The sequence below is a fragment of the Gallinula chloropus genome, assembly GCF_964237585.1.
Source record: "Gallinula chloropus genome assembly, chromosome: 13".
Taxonomy (NCBI): Eukaryota; Metazoa; Chordata; class Aves; order Gruiformes; family Rallidae; genus Gallinula; species Gallinula chloropus.
This window is the reverse complement of record NC_140098.1, coordinates 20,442,502-20,466,576: the sequence shown is the minus strand read 5'-3', so window position 1 is coordinate 20,466,576 and position 24,075 is coordinate 20,442,502. Positions and strand designations below refer to the sequence as shown.

Sequence of the window (24,075 nt, the reverse complement as noted above, 5' to 3'; positions counted from 1 at the left end):
GATAACAACAATTCCCTGACAACTCCAGTTCAATTTACGTGAGCTCTCAGACCCTGTTTAACTGATTCGTGGGCAGGGTGGCTGGAGAGATGAGGGGATCAAAACTTACCCTGCTTGTCCTTACCAGTACCATTTTGGAACCTGTCTTGGGCAAAGGAAAACGATTTCTTTTTCTTGCCCCAGTGTTGATCTAACTTCCAGTCACTTGTGAATATTGTATAGGTCTTTATTAAAAAGGCTGTCATAGGGAGGAGGTTGGGAAGCTTTTAGAGCCTTTGTGCCTCTAGAAGCACTTTCAGGAACTGAAATTTCAGGACCGTGTGGTGTCTCCATAGGAGATGCAGTTTTGCTTGTTGGCTTCAGTGGAGTCAAAACACTGCCCTGTAAGCCAACACCAGCCTGGCATTTCTTTCTGCATGTGGGTTATCATATCACAGACAGTATCTGTGACCTGCTTGTTGGGTTTTTTTAACCTCTGTCTGTTGAGATACTTCCCAGCTAACTTGTATTTACTGCTCATACCGTGTAAACCTTGTTTTCTCCAGGCCCATCAGATTCAGGAGATGTTCCCTCAGGTCCCTTATCATTTAGTTCTGCAGGATCTGCAGCTAACCCGATCTGTGGAGATCACCACGGACAACATCCTAGAAGGGCGCATCCAGGTGCCTTTTCCCACACAGGTGAGTCATAAGACCATGCACCTAAAATGATTGATCTGCTTGATTACTGCAGAACTGTGCCTGGTAATTGTGAGTGAGGGGCACAAAGGGGGTACGTTGAAGGTGTTATGGAGGTGTATGTATCTGTTCCTTGCTGTGGCCCTTAAAGAAAGGCCTTTTAACCTATCAGGAGGGGTCTCAGGTGGGTTTAACATTATCCATTTGCACCATGGGGTGTTTTCTTTAGGAAAGAGAGTCAGAATCTGCCATCCATGCCCTATAGCTTGCCTCTGCTTAGTGTGATTGGACTGCAGGATGTGCAGAGTGCTTGCCTGTAGAGTCTGGAGCACAGTATATAGCACCAAATTCTAGTAAAAAAAACGCTCAGGATTTGTTTTTTCTTTGTTTAAATCTCTTTAAATGCAGTATATTCAGTCATGTACCAAAAATACATTGAAAATGTCCCAGCTAGAGTAGAGACAAATATTTGCTCAGTTAAAGCAGCTCTTCTTGGTTGCTCTTGTGCAGAGCCTTTAGAACATTTCCAGTTGATTTCTCTGCTGACAGATAATTGAATTGTATCACTTAGGAAGGGTTTCTGCAAAGAAAGCAGTCGGGGAAATGATGCCTTGTTCTTAATTAGCGATAGCAGATTTCAGTGAAGCAGTCTGGGGACAGTGTTTCTGTTGCTGAGAAGATTGAATTCTGCTCTTGTGCACATCAGATAGTGCTGTTATCTGGAGTCTGTGTGTGGGGGAGCAGAGGGAACTCTCTCTCAGCACAGTGCACACTGTTTATTGCTAACTTACCCCTTTCTAAATTGGACGTGACGCGTGACGTTGCAGAGGGCAGAGTGGGAATGTGTTCAGGGCACTTGGGTTTGGTTTGCAGTTCCATGCACTGTGTTAAACCCCCCTGCTTGCATTGCAGCGTGCAGATAGCATTCGGCCTGCATCGAGCAGCTCTGTGGAACGGCACAGTACTGATCAGGAGGATACTGAAGCTGTCACACAGGTAATCTGGCATCAAAGTGGGCAAAAAGCACAATTAGCAGCTGTGTGGAGAGATAAAATGCATTTGGTTTGGTTGCAGGGCAGGTTGGTGACAGCTTTTCGTTGCCCTACATCCCAGGATAATGCCGACTTCAGCATGGTGCTCCTGTAGAGAATTATCTGTGTGCTTCTCTCCTTCCTCCAAGAAGCAGAGTGCTCTAAGGTGAACCAAAGAACAGAAGACCACCACATCTCTGTTTGCATCTGGTCAGGCCTGTGCCCATCTCTGGAACATGGATGCTCTGCTCTTCTTCCTCTTCCCACTCTCACTGTGTCTGTCCCCAGATGCTTCCCTTAAAATGAGTGGTGTTTCTCTGCTGGGAATAAGAATTGCTTTGTGTTCTGGAGGAAGCACTTGGAGACTTGGGGTGCTTTGGTGTGAATGGAATGGGATGTGGACAGGATCAAGAGCCCTTTTACACACAAGGGTGGGCTTTGCTGTTCTTCCCTAAGGCCTTTATTAAGTGGCATGTACTGGCTAAAATGTGGCAGGAAGGTTTTGAGTGCGGCACCTGGTGTGTCGTAGATGTTCTCTTTCTTCTTGCCAGAAAGAAATTGTTGCTGTTGTCAGTCAAACTCTTGTCTGCAGGGAAAGGTCTGACAGCAAACAAGTTTCATCAGCAGGTTGTGCTTCATTTTTTTTTTTTACTTATTTTTTTAGCAACTTCTTAAACATGAGTGGGAAGGGATGTAAGAAGCCATCGTCTCCTCTGGGTGAGACTTGAATTTTCAAGTGATGGATAGGTGTGACGTCACACTTTATGACACAGTCCCTGAGAGAGAGCATGGCAACTCTAGTTGTTTTCTGCTGCAGCCTTAGAGTAGGTTTTGCAATCTTTCCAGCTCTTGTCTTTGATTATTTTAGTTTTAAAGTCAACATACCCCGCTGAGCATCTTTCTGGATCTCCAATGGTGAGTGACAGACCCGATGGAGTTCTGCTTCTTGGAAAAAACACTTCTGTAGGGAGCTGATGTGCTCAAATACAAGAACCCTTCTTCCTGAGCAGCGTTGGCTTTCCTCTGTGCCACACATCATGTTATGACTTACCATCTTTGAACTCTAGATAGAATTAAGATAATGACCAGTTTTATTCCTCCCCACCAAATGTTGCTGGGAGCTTTGGGATGTCAGTGCTGACATAACATAAGGGTAACTCAGACTCAGACATCTCAGAGCACCATGGCAGTATAAATCCTGTTAAAGGTTCCTGAGATAATGCTCTAAACATTGGCTGCTTCTAACAGTCCTGGCCCGCATGCCGAGCAAGATGCCACGCACATACTTCGCTTCAGTCATGCACTGAAATGCTGTTGCTCCAGCAGCGTGTGTAACCTATTTCTGGAGGTCCATTCCAACCCCTGCAATTCTGTGATTCTGTCTACCTGTGCAACCTGTCCTAGGGACCCTGCTTTGGCAGGGGAGTTGGACTCAATGATCTTTGGAGGTCCCTTCCAACCCCTACAGTACTGTGGTTCTGTAATGCTCTGTGCACTTGCTCTCCATCCCTGTCGTGTTTGCCATCCCTCCTCTCTCTTCTGACTTGGCTGTTACTCCCTGTAAGAACAGATCCCCAAGCAGCTCGAGCTACTCCCTGCAAGCTGCTATTTGCCTGTGCTGAAGTGGACATGGAGATTATCCTGTACCGGGGGACATCTGTTTCTGTAACTCTGTGGCGTTGCTTTAAGGCAGCCCAGCAGTACCCCGGTGCATTACTGTGGGGCATGATGTAGGGAGCATGCTGGGAAGCCATGGGTGTTGCTGAAACTGCCTGAAGAGTATTTGAGGTTGGGGTGTTGGTCCTGCCCTGGCTTGGGCCCCGCCATTCCCACTTGCTTTGTGTAGCTGATGGGAAGTGACGTGTGTTTTGTCTTCGCTTGGCTGCAAAACCGGCTGTCGAGGCTCCTGCGGCGGGTGTAGCAAAGGCCCAAAATGAGGTGTTGGGTGCTGGCTCGGCTCACGCCCCTCTGATTCATCCTCCTTGTTCGAGTAATCCTCTAGGATGCCAAGTGATGGCTAAAGCCTAAAGCCCTCTGTGGAGGTGATTTGTTTCTTGATGCTGCCACACGTAGTAACATCTTGCTCCTCCATCGTGGAGCTGATCTGATGCTACGTGACAGGGTGTGATCAGCATACACTGTTTCACCTATGCTAGATCTCCAGCAGCCTCATTCATCAGCTCCATTTTCACGTCCACGTTGCTGGCCAGCTGTCAGGGGTGAAGAGGCCCTACGTGTGGGGCTGCCAGCTTCCCTTACTGACACACCGTGCTCGGGATAGCTGCCAGCCTTGCTCCAGCAGCCCCAGTATGTCATAGTTTGGAGTGTTGCAGAGCCTGCTGAACTGAAGCCTCATAAATTCCCTTCTGGAGCGCACACCCTCTTTGGGAATATATTCCCTGTTCTTCCCTTCGTATCCGGATTTCAGTTTGGTCATCTCATTACTGTTGTGTTGCTTCTCAAGTCGCCTGCAGAACCTGACTGTTTCAAATGCCCCATCTTCATAGAGCATTAATGATGAGTAATTAACATTTGCCTTTGAGATTGCTTTCAAACATGGCCACAGAGATACAGTGTTAGGGAATACGGGCTTTTGGAACGTGGTTTGAATTAGCTCTGTCCTGTATTTTGGCTGGGATTTTCAAAGGAGCCCCCCAGCACCTGGGGTGTACGGGAGGTGAGAGTCTGGTTGTGGCCACCAGGTCAAAGGAGGTGATCCTCCCACTCTGCTCTGCCCTGGTCAGGCCCTACCTGGAGTATTGTGTCCAGTTCTGGGCTCCTTGGTATAAAAAAGACAGGGATCTCCTGGAGAGAGTCCAGCAGAGGGCTGAAAAGTTGATTTAAGGGCCTGGAGCATCTCCCAGGATGGCTGAGTGACCTGGGGCTGTTCAGCCTTGGAAAAAGAAGCCTGAGAGGGGATCTGAATAATGGTTATCAATATCTGAAGTGTGGGACACAGGGGGAAATGGCCAGCCTCTTCTCAGTGTCTGTGGGGACAGGACAAGGGGTGATGGCCTGAAGCTGGAGCACAGGGACTTCTGCACCAATATGGGGAAGAACTTCTTCCCAGTGAGGGTGAGGGAGCCCTGGGACAGGCTGCTCAGGGGGTGTGGAGTCTCCTTCTCTGGAGAGATTCCAGACCCGTCTGGACGCCGACCTGTGTGACCTGCCCAGGGACCCTGCTTTGGCAGGGGGGTTGGACCTGATAGGCTCCGGAGGTCCCTTCCGACCCCTACAGTTCTGTGATTCTTCTGATGTCTCAGAAAGCAGCGGTTCTCTGTACCCTCTGGGTTTGGTGTGAAGATGAACAATTTCCCTGTTAGAAAATTTGGCAAAGACTCAACGCCTTTTTTTTTTTCTTTCCTTTCCTCTTAGACTGAGAGAGTGCCACTTGAACTCAACTCCAGGCTGGAAGAAATGGTGGAATTCAGTGAGATGGAAGCGGAGCCGAGTGAAGCGGAAGATTTCGAGGCGCGGGGGAGTCGCTTTTCCAAGTCAGCTGACGAAAGGCAGCGCATGCTGGTTCAGCGGAAGGAGGACTTGTTGCAGCAAGCTCGAAAGTACGTTCCTCCCTAAAACTCCAGCCTGGCTGCTCAGTTGTAGTTCTGTGGCTTTGGGTTTCAAATGGATGATGACCATTGAAAGCCTGGGTTGGTGCAAAAGGTAGTAAGAGGTGTGAGTGCATCTGCTGTGGCAGGCTTGGGGCTCTCTGTGGGACAACTGTTGCCGATACACCCAGGCCTGTGCTAGCGCCACGTGCCCCAGCATGTATGCAGCCCTCTAAAAGGGACTGATCCAAAGCTCTTTGAAATCACAGGGTGGTTTCTCCAGCTTCTGTAGGCTTTAGTCTGAGCCCACCACAAGAATGCATGACTTGCACTGAGTCCTCTAGCTCTCCTGTGCTGGGGTTGCTAGCCCGCTCTGCTCTTTCAGAAATCGGTGCAAATATCTTCAAGCATAAAGCAGCACAAAGTTGTGTCCTTCCTAAAGCATGCCAGAGGAGCTCACCACCAGCAAGTCAACACTGCTGGGGAGAGAGTCCCCAAGGAGAGCTGCTCCCTTTACCCCACCAGTAACAGGTGCCTTGTGGTGACTTCTCTCATTTGAGTTCCAGTCATGTGGGTGAACATCACTGGTCCCTTCCCTGTGCCGAGCAGCTGTGGGCTCGCAAACTGCTCTGTCTCGTTGGGACGTTAATTCTGGCAGCTGCTTGCTTGTGGTTCTGCCTTACCTTACCCTTCAGGGCTGCAGTACCCTGAGGTTTACTCATTGTCACCAGTGAACGAGTGCTCATGCTGGGCCCCACCAGCAACTTACAGGGGGCGGAGTAACAGGAACCAGGAGCCTGCAGTCTGGGTGAATTGCTCCGACTTGAGAGTAGAGCTCTGACCTTTACAACTGGCTCTTTCCCACAGACACGAGGATCTTGCACAGACACAAAGAGCTTCTGCAAAGTCAGAAGTGTTTTATACAGGCTTTTTAAAAAAAATAACTTGTGTGAGCTTTCATCGAGGTATTTCCCAGCTTCCAGCGTGCCTTGCGCCTTCCTGACTTAAGAGCTGTGCCAGTGATGTGTTTTCCACAGCTAAAATGAGGTGGGCACTGCTCACCCATCTCTTCCTTTTCCCTCTTGCAGGCGTTACTTAAACAAAACCTCGGATGAGGAGCTGACGGCAGAGAAGCCCTCTCCAGCGCCCGAGGGAGCGTCCGCCGACCCCGTCACCCTGCGTCGCAGGACGCTTGCCGCTGCCGCCGAACGGAGACTTCAGATGCAGCAGAACTCTTAGCGCCCGTTGCCCCTCCTTCCTCCTCCTCGTGAGCAATGTTGAATAAATAAATTAAATACAGACACCTCCCCACACCCCCCACCCCCAGCGCTTTCTATACCAGCAGGAAAGTGTCTGTCTCTTCAGAGTTCAGCTGGCTGCGCTGCCCTGAGCTGGCTGCCTCTCTGCTGTATAAAGCATGTGGTCTGACCGTAACGTTTGGACAGCTGACAAATTAACCTTTTTTTTTTTCTTTTCCCCCCCTTTCTTAATTTTTAATCTTTTTTTGTAATGTTTTCTATGTGACATCGTTTCCCTCCACAAACAGAAGGCAATTTTTAAACCACGGGGCGCGATTTCCGCAGCGTAGCGTCCGAGGTATCGGGCTGACCGCACAGCAAGAGGCAGGGAAAGCGTGTTCCCAACTCGTGGGGTGCCGAGGGCACTGGCATGTTTGGCTCGAGGTCAGGGTGAGTTATTCCAAGAGGGAAGAAAGCGTAGAAACTTCTGGCAAACCCTGCGTTAGACGAGCAGGCACCTGCTCTTCAATCCCTGGTTATGGCAAGGAGAGCTTCGTAGGCTGGTGTGAAGGTAGCGCCGCTGGAAAGCCGGTTCTTGGGATGGAAGCTGTCTTGCTGCGTAACGGGGGGGAAAAACCCCCCATGAGATCATGAATTGCTCAGCAGAGCGCCACTACGCCTCGATTCCTGCGTAAAAGTTTACCAGCTTACCGTTGCTGGGCTCTTCCGTGCAGGTGGAGCCCTGGGATGGTGCTGTTTTTCCTTTGCCTTTTATGGCCAGAAACGAATGAGAGACTGAGGGGGGCAAAACCGAGCAAAGAAGAGGGGCTGCGAGGCGAGGAGGTGGCACCCCCCTGCCAATCAGTGTTACCCTAAGCCGAGGGGAGCGCGAGAGAACAGCCTGCTTGGTCTGCTGGACTCCAGAGCACCGCGGATGGGACTTCACAGCGACGGCTCCACCGCCTCGCTTCTTATTTCGTTCTCATCTTTATTTTTTCCTCTTGTTTTCCTTTTTAAAACCCCACAACTCCACGGCGAGTTGGTTCGGAAAGACCAGAGGAGCTGGGAAAGGGGGTGGGTGGCTGGACCCGAGGCTGGCTGTGGCCCCACCTGCTAACCTCACGTCTCTCTAAAGACCTTCCGACCCAGAGCCGCGGATGCTCGCTTGCGTAGTTGAATTTTACATGGCAGTGACTTAATTTTTAAACTTTTGAAGAGTTTTGAGTATCACCGTCCTTTAGGAGGAGCCCAGTATTATCCTGGATTGTTGGTAACTCTCTATTTTTAACTTGTTGGTCCTTAGGACATTTGAGGGTGAATTTAAGGAGAGGAGTTGCATCCATGTGTAGGTGAAAGTAATTTATTTCGATGAAACCCTTTGGGAAGCCTTACCTTGCGATGCTGTTAGTAAACCTCAAAGGATTATCTTTATTTGAGCTCTTTGGTTTTGCTCAGAGCACAGCTGTTTTGGTTTTATTGTTTAAGAAAAAATAAACCAACCAACAAACCACACAACAAAAAAAAAACCAACCAAAAATAAAACCTTGGTCAGTGTTGGAACTTGCTTGGAAATTTCTCCACCATGGCTTGTCCCGTTCCTGCCCTGGGGTCACTTTCTCAGTGTAGTGTCTGCACTTCGCTCCCTTTCACAGAGACTTGTAGGGGTTGGAAGGGACCTCTAGAGCTCATTGAGTCCAACCCCCCCTGCCCAAGCAGGGTCCCTAGGACAGGTCACACAGGTCGGTGTCACATCGCCAGCCTGCTCTGTCCTCCTGGGGAGTTGTCCTTGCCCCTCCCCAGGCGCAGAAGGTGAAGTGCTCCCGGATGTTACTAGCTGGGCCATGGCATTGCTTCCCTGGGTGTTATTAATTAGCTGGGCCGTGGCACTGCTTCCCTGGGTGTTATTAATTAGGTGGGCCACAGCAGCGTGCGAGCCGCCTCCGAGTGCTCTGTGAGCTCTGCGGCATCGTGGCCACCTCCAATTTCACCACTAAACCAAATCTATATACGTAAAAAATCCAATCCCTGATTTCCTATGCCTGCTCTCCTTCCCACTCGGGCTGCAGTGGTTATGGGGAGAGGGGCCACACGCCTTGCCTGGGTGGAGGGCGGCTCCTGGAACTGAACTGGGAAGGGATCGGGGTGTTTCAGAGCCCCTCCGGATGTTCTTTCCAGCCTTTGCCTCTGGTTGGGCTCCCGACCTTTTCCCAGTGGTTCTTCCCTTTGCTCCCCGGGGATCTCCAGATGCCATTCCTGTGGCACAATCAGAACAACCTGGTTTGGGCATGAGAGGCCGGGTTGTGCAGAGCCCAGGGACTGATGGTGGCCTCTGACTTGGCTCCTCACCCCTGGCAAGGGAGCTTGTGTGAGGAAGCACCTGCGGGACTTCCCAGTGCCCATGGGAGCTGCTTCTGCATCACTGGGAATGGTGGGAACCTCAAAAAATTATGCTGGGAGGGACTGGGTGCTTGATGGGTGTCCTGGTGTGGCACCAAGGTGGGTTGGGGGATCCTGGCTGTGGTCACGGTGCCCATTGGCAGTATTTGTTGGAGCTGGGACAAAGGAGGTGGGAAAAAAAAAGAAAACACAAACTACAAAAAAACTCCATCCCAAAGGTGAGAAAACCCCAACCAAGCAAGCCCCAAATTGCTCCTGCAGCCTGGTGGGAATCTCAGTGCTTCTGGAGACCTTTCCCCTCCATCTCTGGGGGCAAAACTCATGTTGGAGGGAATTCAGCCGTGTCCACAGCCCTAAGGACTTACCCCTGTGACAGCCTTTGCCCTCCCCAAAGGCATAAACATATTTTCCTCCTCAGGGCGCTTTTATTTGGGGGGAGGAGGGGGGAATTTTCAGCTCCCGCAGATGTTCTGACACCTCAGAGAAGGAGGAGGAGGGGGTTCCCAAGATTTACACCCAAATCTCAGCTCAGCCCCTCCTGCCCATGCTACTAGAGGCACATTCCCCCCAAAATAACATGATATTTAGCTATTTTCTTCTTTTCCCCTCCTTCCTCCCTTAGGAAGGAGGCAGGCGGGCGCGGAGACGGGGGGCAAAGAAGCAGGCGGAGGCGCAGGAGGGGGGAGCCCGGGGTACAGACAAACATTCTCTTTATTGAGCTACACATGAATTTTTTCCATTAGTCAGAGAAAGAGATTGGCAGTGTGTAATATATCACAGAAACCTCACTGATTGGTAATAGAAAGGCTTAGAAAGACCTGGCGCTTTTTATATATATATATATATAATATTTTTATTTCTAGTTTTTTAAATTTTTTTTTTAATTTTTTTTCTTTTTTTTCTTTATTTTTTCCCCAGTTTCTTCATCGTTTATTCGGTTTTTTTTATCATTAAACAGGTCGTGACCCCGCTCTTCTTCTGCAAAGGTAAAAGTGAACCCCGTGACGACGTCTGGTTACTAATCAAAGTAGAAATGACGAAGGGATTGGTCATGAAAACGGTGGCTTCAATGTAAACACTACATTCGATTTATATTTTTTTTTTACATTTTTATTCTTTTTTTTAACTTATTTCCTGTGGTTTTGTGTGTGTGTTTTTCAAAATTCAGAACTTATTTCCATCTTTGCCTTTTTTTTAAATTTGATTTTTTTTTTTTTAGTATTTTCTCTTTTTTCCCCTTTTTTTTCCTTTTTTTTTTCCCCTTTTTTTCCCCTTTGTTTCATTTTGCAGCACAAACATCCCCACATGAGAGAGAAAAAACACCAGTCACTAAAAGGGAGGAGAAGACCTGGGGGTGATGTGTGTGTTTTCGGGGGGGGGGGGGGGCAGTGAAGAGAGAGAAGCAGCACGAAAAAGCATTCACTGGGAAGGGTTAAAAATTAATAAAAAACAACCCTCCAAAATAATAAAGAATTCAAACCCCCCAAAATTCCTAAACAACAACAACAAAATAATAATTAAAGAAAATAAAATCTCTCACCATGTGTAACCCTCCCCGCCTCCCCCCCCCCCATAGGCCCCGCTGGAGGGGTGATGGGCAGGAGCCCGAGCTGTGCTTTTGGATACGACTGGGAGCGGGCAATTCCTGAACTGGGAGGGATTGGAAATGGGAGAAAATTAGAAAAAAAACTCAAAAAAACCCTCCCCCAGAACCCCAAAACCAAAAATAACCCCCACCCCATCCCTCCGGCCTTCCCCGGCTCATGAGGCCTTGGCCTAACGTGGGCGCGAATACCTATGAATTGAACTTGGAACACCCCAGAGCTCCGGGGGGGGGGGGGGGGTAGTGGGGGTTCCACACACGGCCGGTGGGGTGTGTGTGTGGGATTTTTCCAATACTTTTGTTTTAAGAAACAAACAACCAAAAAAGAACCCAAATAAAAGGTCTTTTTTAGGGTCTGGGGGCAGCATCAGGGTGGGGGGGGGGTCAGGTGGGGGCAGCCCAGCCTTTCCCTGCTGGAAATAAAAATAATTAGTAATAATTAAAAGAAAACCCCAAATCCACAATAATTAATTATGATAATAATAATTAAAAGATAATTAAAAGAATGGAGAAGCCCCCCCTGCACAAGAGCACCAGCACGGCTGCGGCGGGGGCACGGGCAGCACCTGGCCTGTTGTGATGCCCCTTTCCCCCCCCTCAGTCGCGGCCAGGGACCAGCACCCTGGGGAGGGGGATGCCTGGGGATTGCTGGGGTGGGGGGCGCTGGGCAGAGCCCCCCCTCCCTCCCAGCCCCTGGGGGGGCGGTTCCCACAAGCTGGGGATGTACAGGATAGGGTGGAGGGGTGATGGGGGGCTGGAGCCTGCCAGGGGATGGGGGAGAGACAGGAGGGGGATGGATTTATTGTGTATATATATATATATATACGTATATATATAATTTTTCCTTACGCCTTTGTATTTACCAACTCACATGATTACGCTTACGCTTTTGTTTGGTTTTTTTTTCCTCTCGTTCAATCCAGGTTTTTTGATTCTTTTTCCCATTTTGTTTCACCTTTTTGGGGTTCTTTTTGCCCTTTCCCCCCTCCCCTCCTCCCCCCTTCCCGCGTGCGTGCGTGCGTGTGTGTGTGGTGTGCGTGCGTGTGTGTGCGTGGCCGTGTGTGGTTGCGTTGGGTTTTGGGGGGTTTTGGGGTTGTTTCTTTTTTTAAACTTTTTTTTAAAACTTTTTTTAGTGTTTTTTTTTGTTTGGATTTTTTTTTGTTTTGGTTTGGTTTGATTTTTTGTCGTTTTTTTTGTTTCTTTCTTTTCTCTCCTGGTGCCGAAGCCGCCACCAAAGAAGTCGCTTTGCGCCGCGGTTGGGGGAGGAAGTGTGTGTGTGTGTGTTTGGGGGGGGGGGGGGTGTAGTTTGGGGCGGTCAGTACAAGCCGCAGCCCCGCAGGTTGTTGGCAATGATGATGTCGGTGACGGCGTCAAATACCACCTGGATGTTGTTCGTGTCTGTGGCGCACGTCATGTGGCAGTAAATCTCCTTGTTGGGGGAGCGGTTTTTGCTTTCGAATTGTGCTTGGATGTAGGCGGCCGCGTCCTCGTAGGTGTTGGGACCTGTGGGCAGAGGTGGGGAAGGGGGGACGGACAGAGCAGGGGGGGCATCAGGGCTGCAGGTCATCACCCTCTGGCCCCTCACCGCCTGCAAACTGCTTCGCTTCTCAAAAACCCCCAACAAACCCCATTTATTTTCCATTCCTGCTCCCCAGTTTGCCCCTCGGCAGGGCCCCTTGACCCCTTTTCTCCTTCTCACCCTTTTCCACCCCACTTTCTCCCTCTCCTGCCTTGAATCCCAGAGCACCTGGGCTCTTGGGACCTCCCCCCACCCAGGTGTTGCTGCTTTGCTCTCTCCGCCCATTCCCTTTATTACCCTCTCCCCGGGGAAGGGGTTTCCACCTTCGGCAGTGCCGTTCCTGAGGATGATCCTCCTGGCATTGCTGCTGCCCCAGCACCATCGGTGAGTCTCTGTGGTGCATCCCACAGCACCCATCCTATGGGAGCACGGTGGAGGGGGTGGAAAAAAAGGCCGGGGGGCCTGGTGGCCCCCCAGGCCAGTAGGTAGGTTAGTGGTTGCTCTGATGTCACCCATGGGTGCTGGCTGTGTCTCCTTAGCTGGGCTGAGCCCCTCTGTATGCTGTTGGGCTGGGGGGTTGGATGTCTCACCTCAGGCTCTGGGATGGGGTGGGGGTCCCCCCCACATATGCCATCACCCACTGGCTGAGCCAGGGGAGTGGGGCTGGAGAGGGGCAGGATGTTTGAGCTGAAAAACGTGCACTGTTGTGTTAAGCTGCTTACAGCAGCGAGCATGGCTGTGCCTGGCCCCTGTGGGGAGCTGCGGAGCCCCGGTTATGCCCCTGAAATCGCCTTTGGAAGAGTCATTGTTATCCGGAGATTTATTTTCCTTTTCCAGCTTGCTGTTCCCCTCCTTCCTGGTGCAGTGGGTGGCTGAAGGAAAGGGGAAGTGTCTGGGTACCCTCTGCCTCTCCTCCTCCTTGGAGTAGCCAGGATGTGTTGTACAACTCCGTGTGGGATGGTTTGAGGTGTCCTGCTGTGTGGCTGGGGAAAAGCTCTGCTGCTCTCGTGGTGGTGAAGCCTAAAAGCCTCTGGTAGAAACATGGGTGCACTTATGCCACAGGGGAACGAGTGCCACTGTCCTGTGCACTCCCCTGTCCCTAGGGTCTGGCATCCAGGGTGGGTGAAATAGTTTGGAGGCACTGAAAGGTTTGCGTGGTGCTGGAGCTGCTGAGTCTGAGCTGCTTCTCATCTTTCCATGGGAGTGCTTGGGAAGGATGTTTGTTCTTATCCCCTTTCCCTGGTTTTTGTTCTTTTTTCCCCCAAGCTGCCTCAGTTTTGTTTAAAAACCCATTTTGACTGTCTCTCTGTCCCATCCGTTGGTCTTGCAGTTTCGCCACAGGAATCCTGGGTGTGTCAGACAGATCCCCGCCCCACCAGAGTGATGCTGGCGCATCTCAAAGGTGGGCAATGCTTTTGCCACCCTCCCCAACCTCCCAAAGTAAGTGCCCTGTCCCATCCATCCCCCCTGCCTACCTCTGGTGTGAGATGCAGCCCCAACCCCCCTGCCCCAGCCCCGTCGGCGCAGTGATGGGTCTCACGCCTGGCTGTGCCACGTCAGCCCTGGCACGTACCTGTGTACTCGGGGAAGCAGATGGTCAGAGGCGACTTCTTGATCTTCTCGGCAAATAGGTCTTTCTTGTTGAGGAAGAGGATGATGGAGGTATCGATGAAGAATTTGTTGTTACAGATGGAGTCGAAGAGCATGAGAGATTCGTGCATGCGGTTCTGCAACGGGGAGCATGGAGGGAGGAGAGGGGAGAGAAAGGCAGAGAGAAAGAGAGAGTTAGAGGAGAGGAGAACACTTCTCAGAGCGGAAATGGTTAGGAAGCAAAAAATGAACCCCTGAATTGAGGCAGTGGTGAGAGAGCTGGTTACGGAGCGGGAGGAGATGGGTATTGGGCAGGGGACAAGGCTGGTGCGGAGGCTGCAGCTGGTCCCCCACCGTGTCCTGGTGGGGCTGAGCCATGCAGCTTCTAGGAAAAGCAGTTGTGTTCTCCTCACTGGCACGATGAGGAGTGTGGCAGCAGCCCCGTGGCTCCTCAGGGGCTGTGTGCCCTGAAGTGTTGCTTGCAGAGCCAAAACAAAGGGCTGACAGGCAGTCAAAGCTGGGGTGTGCTGAGCATGGGGACAAGGAGGGAGCTTTGGCCACCTCAAGGTGGCTCTATGGACCAGGGTGCTGAGGGACTGCCCTGAGACTGGGCCGGGTCCTGTCCCAGAGGAGCCCTTTGTCCCTGGGAGAGCCTTCAGCCCATCTCTGGGACTGCAGCAGCCGTGGCTGGGCTGTGGCTGAGAAATCTTGGTGGTGCTGCACGGAGGGACCTGGCACAGGCACCTCTGCCAGCCCGGCCCACAACTCCCCTGAGCACCCTGGTCTCATGTGCTGTGCTGGTGGGGGGACACACCAGCTTCAGCAGGGGCAGACAGAGAGGGACATCTCCAATTAAAATGTAGTTGTCCTCTTGTACATGGATGAAGGCCGTACGAAGCCGGCTTTCCCCACACTGCCGAAGGTGTTACTGGAAAGGAGTGGAGAGTGGACAGAAGGAGAGGAGGAGGAGGTGAGGCTGTCCTGGCCTGTCCACCGGTTCTTGCAGGGCACCATCAGGCTGAGTTATATCCACGCTTCGCTTGAGCAGCCGTGGGGTGTGTGTGGGGTGAGTGCTCGCTGGGAGTGTGAAGGTGCTGCTGGCTGGATGGACACAGCTTTGAGCTCTTGGGAACTGTTCTCCATCATGAAGTTGCTCTGGGATACAGCAAGCCATTTCCTGCTGCTCCTCTCACATCCTGGGGAGACGTCTTGAGTGCTCCCAGTACCTTTCTCATTACACGTCCCCACCTTGCTTAGTCCTTGAACTTGCAAAGCTTCTGGTGCAAAACCAGGGCTCAACGTAGCTGATGCCCCTGCCTCCCCCTGTGCCCCTCTCTGCAACCCCCTCTCAGTGCTGAGGCCCCACAAGTCTGGGCTCGTGCAGGATGCTCTGCTCTCTGGAGAAGCCTTGCGGGAAGCTGAGAGCAGCAGAAGGGATGCTCAGGGGTGGAAAAGATACTTGGGGGCTGGTGGGAAACCCTCCTGCAGCATCGCCCCCTCGGAGCCCCTCTTATTTGGAGGCGCAGCAAATGGGACACACACCGGCGAGTCTAAATTCGTGTAAGACTTGTGAGAACTCATGAAATGATGACCCAATTACAGGTTTTGGAGTTTTCCATGAATGTTTTATTAGTGAGTCATTTTATTAGCTACACTTCAACTGCAGCTTCGCATGCAAAATTTAGCAGATGTCTGATTTCATCTTGAAAGGCTTTGAGATTGCACTGTCGGTTCCTTGACAAAGAGGAGCTGGGGATGCCAAGCAGTTGCTTTCCAAAGCTTCAGGACCTCATTTGATTCTTATAATTTTTTTTCTTGTTTTATATTTTAAAAATGCATATTCATGGGGAAAAAAAAACTGCTGCAAAAGGATGTGGCTGCTCTTAACTTGTGGCTATTGCAAAACGCCTGGTCTTGAGGCTTGCATGGAAATTATCTGGGTTTTCAGGGTTTGGTTATTTTTTTTTCCCCTCTTTGTATTGTCCCATCTATATATGTTTAAATAAAGGAGTGATGGTGTTGGAGGAGCAGCTGGAATAAAGTGTGTGCCTGGGGAAAGGAAAGTCCCTGGCGCAGGGGAAAATAACCCTGGTGACTTCTATAGACCCGTGTGGAAGATCCAGGCAGGAGGGCAGCTTGGAGGTGTCTTTAAAATCACCAATCCATCCATATAGATACAAAAAAATCCTTTTCCCCTCTCAGCTGTTCGTTTTTCTTCAGGGTTGGTCTGTAATTCTGTTGGATCCATAGGATGGGTTGCGTGCGGACACGTAGCTAAGGACACATCCAGCTGAAGTTCCATCACTGGTGATCAGTGTCGCCAATCACTGTGACAGTGAATTCCCTTTGATGAGGCTTGTGGAAAACTCTCCTGGTTTCTTTTATTCCATGCCCCAAATCAGGGAAGATCTTTGGTTTTAACAGAGAAGATCGAACTGCTGTGAGTGCTATTTCAGCAGGGCAGAAAGATGCTCCAAGTACCATGTTACTGTGGGGAGGAAGAAGCAGTATGTGTGACCCAAAATCACCCGGCTTCTGGGAAGAGGCACAAAGCAATGGTGCAGCACGGATGCTCTGCCCTGCCCACACCTGTGCTGAGCATCGCCACTGCTGAATCTGCAGCTGGATGTGGACGGATGGGTAGATGTTGGAGCAGGGTCTGGCAGCACCAGAGAAAACACAGATAGTGTGATGTAGATCCGCAGGGGTAGAGGACTTGGGAGTGGGGAATAGTCATTTTGAGAAGCCGAGTAATGCACAGAAACCGTGGTGAAGATGGTCTGCTTAAAAATAAAGAGGGGGGGGGGGGGGGAAACTACCAAGGAAATACTTACTTAAAATGAAATACCTCTTGGTTCTGTCCTTTTTCCAAGCCCTCACTGCCAGGGAACAAGGCTGTGGTGGATGACCTGCCACATGTGTCGTAGGGTGAGGAATGGGGTTGCGAAGCTGGGCGTGCTCAAGGGAGACACAATAAAAACCCGCTCACGCTAGAAAAGAGCTGGCACTTTATTAACATTTTGTAACTAATAAATACATTACTGACAGCCAATAAATTATTACAATAACTAAGGCTCTATTAACCAATGGACAGTCACTCTTCGTACAAAATTACAGTTAATACAGTTTGGGCCATCGAACATGCAGGAGAAACGATTCCGCGGGAAACCAGCAGAAGGAAAGTTGTGGTGGCCTCTGTGATCCTTCGGGAAGAAAGGCGGTGGGGAGAGGGCAGCCCGGAGGCAGGGTGATGGTCACCGTTCCCTTGTCGAGCTAGAAGGGGGAGAAGGAAAGGGAAGGGGGGAGGAATAGGGCTGAGGGTGTTTAAATTAGGGACTGGGCTATTAAGTGGGGAAATGGCTGGTCTTTAAACAGTGCTATTTGCTCACTGAACTGCTCCAGCACTGGAGAGACTGGTGAGACTCAGGCAGCGCTGGAAATGGCATTGTACCTGCAGTGGTCTCCTCTCCCCACCTGTGGTGGGGGGGTTTATACCTGAAGCCACTTGCCTTGTGCTATAGCGTGCTTAGGGTTTGGTCTTGACATTACTTTCCAAGGCACTGTGTAGGAGAGGGGCTGGGGCAGTGAGTGTCAGGCTGCCTCCCAGCCCTCCGCTGTCTACCCGGGTCTCTCCTCCCCATCCTTGCTGGAGCCCACAGGGAACCGAGCTGCCCTCTCTGGGAGACAGGGATGCTATTGCCCTATCTCCAGTCCAGCTCCATCCCCTCTGCCTGCTGAGTGCCAGCTGGGAGGCTTTGGTCCTCCCCTTCCTACCAATGCATCCGTGTCCCAGGGCAGTGCTAGTTCGCCTTTGCAGCACCAGTAAAGACCTCATAGACTGCTGGTTGGGACATGAGTGGTCCCGTGGGAAGTCCCTTTCCACAGCCACGTTCTCAGCGTAACTCATGTCAGTGCCCATTAGCTTGTGCCATGGAAGTAGCTCAGAGATGACAGTGTGTGCTTGCGTCTCGGGGCGCTTTGGGAGTGTTTCTGTCTGCTCTGTCCCCAGGGGAAGGAGAGGCAGAACTGTGGTCCGCTCCACTGTGCTACCTACACCGTGTCTCTGCTCTCTCGTGCATGTGATGGGTTCAGGTAGGTGGGGATGATGCTTAGTAGCACCATCCCCAATGGCCTCAGGTTGCTACTGAGTGTTTTTGCCTCCCTGGGAATGGTTGTGGGGTTGGTTTTTGGTCGTGAGCCTGCAGCAAACCTGGCCCAGCACAGACACACACACACACTAGTACTAAGCTTCTCTAATGCCATCGGCAAACTGTCAGCCTTGTTCCCAGGAGCTCAACAACCCTCCCAGGCTCCAGGTGCTAATTTTTTTGGCCCCAAGACACTCGAGCGCATCTCCCAGGCTAATGGTGCAGGCTCGGTTCTCCTCATAGCATTCCCCTGCCTGCCCATCCACCTGTGGGGGACACCTGCCACCCCAATCTGCACCCTGTCGAGCTGCACAGTGAGGGGCTGCCCAATGCTTTGCTCAGCAGCAACTGGGCACACTGGGCTATTCTGGCAAAAGGACATTATCTGTGTCCCATCCTGACCACCTGCAGCCTCCCTTCCTGGCCTGAGGACACAGCCTGTTCCCTCGCCAGTGAGCACTGGGCTTGTGCCACAGGAGATTAGAACCACCAGAAAGGGTTTAATGGGCGTTGCAGTACTGACCACTCTTGTTAATACTCTTAGTGCCCCATGAAACCAAAGCTCATCTACTGAGGATGTTCTCCCCTCTGTGGAGGGACAGGCTGGATGGCCACCCTGGCAAGCTGGCTGAGGGCAAGAAGCTAATTCTGATACAAAACTTCTGAGAGAGATTCAGTGGGAAGTGTTTCAGGGAAGGGGGAGCGGTGGGAAGCTGACGGACCCCTCGCTAGACCCGGCTGGGACCCTGTGGGAGGGCAGAGGCAGCAGACGGAGGGGCCAGATGGCCTCGCCGAGAGGTCCTGCTGCCCTGCCGCTCCCTGGGCTCCTCCGGCCGTATGGAAAAACAGGAGCGTGACCGCTATGCGCTAAAGGAAAAGCTGGCTGCTGAGGCTGGTGCCTGTGCCTTGGCGTGTGCTTTCCCGGTGCTCGTTTATTGCTGGTCGTCCTAATGAGCCCCGCTGCCGCAGCCTCCCAAGGAGCCTGTGCAACGCACGGCTCTGCGGCTCAGCCCCGGTCCGCAGGCTCATTTCGGGGCTGTCCTCCTATGAGTTCCCCTATTTCATTGGAACTGGGGTTTAAATAACGGAGCTATTTGCATTTTTGGGTTTTGTCTTGCGGCTTCACACCCCTGACCCCCTCTCACTGCCAACAGAGTGAGTTTCTTTCTTACTGCTGGCTGCAGCTCACAGCGAGTGGCTAACGCTGCTCTCAACATGAAGCCCCTAGCACAATGCTGCTGGACTAGCGACCCAAGGCACTAAACCCCTTGCCCCACATCCCAAAAAGGGTATCTTTTTCAAATCCCCACGCTAGCTTTGAAGGGCAGCAGGGGGTGTATGTAGCTATCTCAATTCTGCGCTTAAAGATTTAAATACATCCCCCGTGCTCCGAGATGCTTTCGTACACGGCTGTACCGTCCCCGCTACATGGTGACCGCACATGAAACCCCACCAGTGCTGCAGGGATCTGGATTTGGAGCATCACAGTTGCAAAGCACAAGGGGCTATTAAGAAAAGGGCTTTTTTGAAAGTGGGTGATGCATTTCAGGGTCTTCTTTCTAGGCATCTGCTGCAAGGATTGCTGGCGCTTGGGGTGACAGATCGCAAGCGGAAGGCACAGCTGTCAGAAGAGGCTTGGGAGGATGCGGGGAGTCGGCAGTGAGTAACGCTTTGGCAGGAGTTGGGGAGACAGAACTCTGTGTGCAGCCATCAAGCGGGAGGAGCGGCAGCGTTAAACACTGGAAGCGTTTCGCTTTTCCAAACGCTGCTTCCAGCCTCTGTCAGTGAATCCTCGCCAGGCACGGGTGAGGGAGGGAATGTCAGTGGCAGCAGCTGAAACGGTGCTTGGGGCACACAATACGCCCAAGAAAATGAAAGGAAAAGCTCTGCATGCCAACATTTCCTCCTCTTCCTCTCCCCCCTTCTCGCCATGGAGCACCGGACGTTGGTTGTCACCAACGTGCTGGGGATCCAGACGCAGTTGGGGTGGGGGGGGGTCGGAGCCGGTCACACACAGGTTGCCTGAATCCAGCCCGGTGAGCCGGCACCGGTGACTCGGCTGCGTTCGGTGGAGTTTGGGGTTAATTTAAATCATCTTTATCAAAATGTTCCTGTGTGCTTTATGCTGGGAACTCCTGAAGTCTTGGCTTGGTGCTGCCTTCACTGGGAACAGCTTCTGTTACTTATTCGCTCGGATGAAATGTCACCCGCAGCACGGGGTGAGAACAGAGAGCCTCACAGATCCTCGTGCTGCTGATCAAACTCTTCCAGCAGAGCCTGATCCAAGAGCTGCCTTGCTGGCAGTGCAAGCCATCAGCACGCTGCTCTGGTGCTGGTTACCTGCACTTTCAATAGGAATGTTCAGCTTTTCAGCCCTCGCTTTGATGTGGACAGAGCATTTGGATGCCAGGTGGTACTGATGGGATCCCACAGGGATGAGCTCTGGGAGCATCCCTGTCCCTCTGCAGCCCTCCAGTTTGTTCCCTGCCCCTCCACTGCAGAAGCACCACCCCCTTGTCATGGGCTCATCCCCTCTGAGGAATCAGAGATCCAAGGAGGTGCTTCTCACTGGGAATCCTTTCTTTGGAAAACCTTCTCATTGACTCTCAATCCTAAACTAAACCAACCCATGCGACACGCACAAGCCTTGTGCTCAGCATTCCTTTGGTTTATGGCTGTACAGCAGAGTGTGCTGGCATGAAATGGAGCTGTGAGAGGGCATGGGGCCTGGGAAAACAAGCCGAATGGGTGGGAGGTGGCAGGGGGAGCAGAGCGGGACTTTGCTGGCTGGCTAGAGGTATTTTAAGGCAGAACAGCCATCAGGTGCTCACTTATGCCAGTGCAGGGGAGGCAGAGCCCTGGAGTTATTGCTGTTAGTGTCGGGCAGAGCAGCACTGGCCCCTCACAGTACGGTGCTAAATGCAGCTTTAGCCTTTAGTGCTACAGAGGGGGTCACTGCCCCCAGGCTGCCAACCATGCTGGGCTGTGGGCTGCTCACATGGCGACAGCCCCTTGATTGCCCCAGGGGCTCCTGCCAACATCCCTGGCTGCGGCTTTTCCCGGGGGGCTCCCTGCTCGCGTCCCTGGCTGGGCTTTGTCCCCTACATCCCACCAGCACTGTCCTGGCACAGCACAACCTCTGATGGGGGCTCTCCTCTGGCTCCTGCCTGCTGCCTCAACCTGCCCCATCTCCCCTCTGCACCCTCTGTCTCAAATCTCCCTGGCCACTCCTCTCTGTCCTGTGTGCCCATCCCTGCTCCCTGTGCCCCTCCCTGCTCCGTGCCACACACCAGGCCGTGCCTGCCCTTGGGCTGTGCTGCTTTGGGCCTCTCGCACACCTCCTCTCCGAGACGTGATGAGAGGGCTTGTCCCTGGGCATGGCCCCAGAGAGCCATTGCACCTCTGGAGCCCCAGCTCGGACTCCCAGGAGCAGACAGCCAAGCCCCCAGCTGGCCTGGGAAGATGCTCTCCAGGTCGATGGGTTTTGAGCAGAGGCGGGGAGAGGCAGGGATCAGCATTGCCCACCTGCACCAAGGGGCAGGTATGACCTGAGTGGGACCTTGGAGGTGGTGTCACACCCAGACACCATACCCATTTTTGGGGTGGCCTTTTCAGGGTCCATCCACACTCACAGAGGTGACACCCCACCTCTCACACCCTGCTCTGCCTTCACCCATCACCTCAGCCCAGCCACATTCGTTCTCCCAGCTGTATACCCACATTTTGCCGTTTCGCCCTTTCCACACTTCTTCCCTTGCCCATCCTTCTTCTCTTCCCTCTCTTCCTTGCACTCTTCCTTCTCCATCACTTGGCTCTAATCAGCTCCCTGAACAGCCTCTTGCCACTACGCAGCCAGTATAAACCATCCTTCTCACTTCAGGTAAAGAGCTGCCCTGACAGGAGACACCAAACCTGGAGCTGTCCCTCTTGGGACACCCAAGCAGGGGACAACACAGGCAAACGATGTGCTTCTGCTCAGCCAAGGAGGCTCCAAGGGCAAGGGTGGACTTGCCAAGGGTGTTTAGACACCCCAGGAGTGATAAAGAGCTGCGAGTCTCCTGCAGGCCTTGCTGTCCCCCAAGCAGGGTGAGGTTTCCCAAAGCACCTCTCCGCATTTCAGGTACCTCGAAGGTCAAACTCCGCCTATGAAAAGCTGGTGCCAAATATTTTTGGCATAGTGACCACGGCGTGTTTCAGGGCTGATGTTTGGAAAGAGACACAGGAGGAGGAGCACAGATTGTGCTCTAACCACTGAGGCTGGGAGATGCTTTGGGAAAGGCCGTTGGGGTACCCAGGTCGCCATCCTCACTGTGGGGTGTCTGTCAGGACACTGTCCCCAGGCCATCCTTGCTGCCTATGCTCCTGGGGGGTCCAAGCCCAGCTGGCACTGCCCCCCCCCTCAGCCCAGCAGCTCTGTGGCACCCACCAAAGCCTAAGGAACAGGTTATTCAAACCACTAGACATATTTTAACATTAATTTTGAAAGACCTGAGGTAAAACTGTTACCGGCAACGAATGGTTTTAGGCAAGGCTTAGTAGGTTTTGTTACTGTGCCTGTCTCAGGCACGAGCAGAACTCGATATGGCTGGTTTACTTGTTCAAACAGCTGTCTGGAGGGAAAAAAAGAAGGAAAAAAAAAGACAAAAGGAAAAGACGTAAACCCAAGCGGCAGCGGCTGCGTTCGACCCCGAGCCCTCCGGCTTTGGGGTCGGAGCTGGAGCCATAAGGTACCCTCAAAGTGATCCCTAGCACTTCCCAAAGGAATAGTGTTGTTTTTCCAAAAGATAAATAACTAGGAGAATTAAAAAATATCCCTTAATTTCAAGGAAAAAAAAAGAAAAAACAAACCAACAAAAAAAAAAGGGTTTGGTTCAAAACTACAGTGATGCTGACCAGTATTTTAAGGCTTTGTATTTTGTTTTTGTCTTTTCCTTTTTAAAAAAAGTGAAGTATTTTTGTCTTTTGGCAGTTGAAGTGCACTTTGTGGGCAACATGTTAGCTCCCTCTCCAGCACCATGAACTGGAACGGGGCGGGGGAGTAGAAGGAGGCAGCGAGGGACTGAACCAAAAGTAAACAAAGAATAAAGTAAAATGGTGGGCTGGAGAAAGCAGGACTTGCTGCAACGTTTCCTGGGGCGGGAGGTGGGATTTTATGTGTTTCTTCCTCATCATCTCCTGAGGAGGGAGGGGAAAAAAATGGGGAGAGAGGACCTGTCTGCGGGACCGGAGGATGCTCCCGGTGGGCACAAGGAGAGGAGGGGAGGAGAGGGCTTTAGTAGAGTCCACATCCCCGCAGGTTGTTGGCGATGATGACGTCCGTGACGGCATCAAAGACGAACTGGATGTTGTTGGTGTCGGTGGCGCAGGTGATGTGCGTGTAGATCTCCTTGTTGGGGGACTTGTTCTTGCTCTCGTACTGAGCCTGGATATAAGCCACCGCCTCCGTGAAAGAGTTGGGGCCTATAAGAGAGCCGAGACGAAAGGAAAAAGAGGGGGTTAAAGCAATCCCATAAGCCTAAATCCATAGGGTGCCCGCAAGCACCCTGTTGTAGGGACACGGGGAGCTCGTACAAGGTTGCTCCACGCCAGCTGCCCCATCTCCGTCTTGGGGATGGGCACTTTGGCCAGCCAGGATTGCTGCAAGGGAGGAGATGCTCTCTGACTGTCAGCTCAGCTGTGTTTTTATTCTGAGTTGCTGATTATAGAGACAAAATGGATGGGCTAAGTGAGGGTTGGACCGGCTACGATGGGAAAACCAGAAGAAATTCCGCATCACAGTGACAAATAAAGAGGGAAAAATACCCCCAACCTGCCAGGAACACACTAAGTGCTTGACCTGGTGCAAAGGCTTGGCTTTTTTATTTTTAAGATTTTTTTGATTAAAGTTTCAGCTTTTGATGGAAGAGAGGAGTTAAAATGTCCACGAATCGAGGGCGGTACCGGTACCCGTGCCCTCCTTTCCCTGAATAGCAAAGAGAAGAGGACATGAAAACCTCTGGCCTCTGTTAGGAAGCAAAGTGGGGATTTCTACAACAGAATTTAAGAAAGCTAATAGAAAATGTCCCTCCTTCTGTGAAACTGGGACTGCAGCCCTTCTGCTAGAGCTAAAATCATGCCACAAGGAGTTCCTTGGCTTGGTGTGTAGAGATGCCTGTGCTGAACTCTATAAACCATCAGGCTCTGTGTTAGAATGAAGCAGAGGAGCGGCTCCTTTCTCAGCTGGCCAGCCTTGGCCTGGCTCACATGCACACGGCTCCCTGCTGGCTGGGCTCTGATCAACTCTGTGGCTCTGGCTGGAAACTGGGGTCTCAGGGGGGTACAGCT

The 24,075-nt window shown here is 51.9% G+C and overlaps 2 protein-coding genes across 3 annotated transcripts in view; one reads left to right on the top strand and one right to left on the bottom strand.

Annotated features, from left to right (window-relative positions):
* Positions 1–8,050, top strand: part of AMFR (autocrine motility factor receptor) — a 28,824-nt gene extending 20,774 nt beyond the window's left edge. The window contains exons 11-14 of the mRNA XM_084270097.1: positions 546–680; positions 1,590–1,673; positions 5,084–5,268; positions 6,345–8,050. Coding sequence (XP_084126223.1) covers positions 546–680; positions 1,590–1,673; positions 5,084–5,268; positions 6,345–6,495 — 555 coding nt within the window. The 3' untranslated portion in view covers positions 6,496–8,050. The remainder of the gene's footprint in view (positions 1–545; positions 681–1,589; positions 1,674–5,083; positions 5,269–6,344) is intronic.
* A 3,741-nt stretch (positions 8,051–11,791) lies between these two features.
* The window catches only part of GNAO1 (G protein subunit alpha o1), a gene marked incomplete at both ends in the record, with an annotated part of 134,699 nt that continues 122,415 nt past the window's right edge, over positions 11,792–24,075 (bottom strand). The window contains 2 exons of one of the 2 annotated variants that reach the window (XM_084270030.1): positions 11,792–11,997; positions 13,587–13,740. In XM_084270030.1, coding sequence (XP_084126156.1) covers positions 11,810–11,997; positions 13,587–13,740 — 342 coding nt within the window. Of the gene's footprint in view, positions 11,998–13,586; positions 13,741–23,023; positions 23,212–24,075 lie in introns of those variants that run through there. The other variant, XM_084270029.1, reaches the window with a different exon arrangement.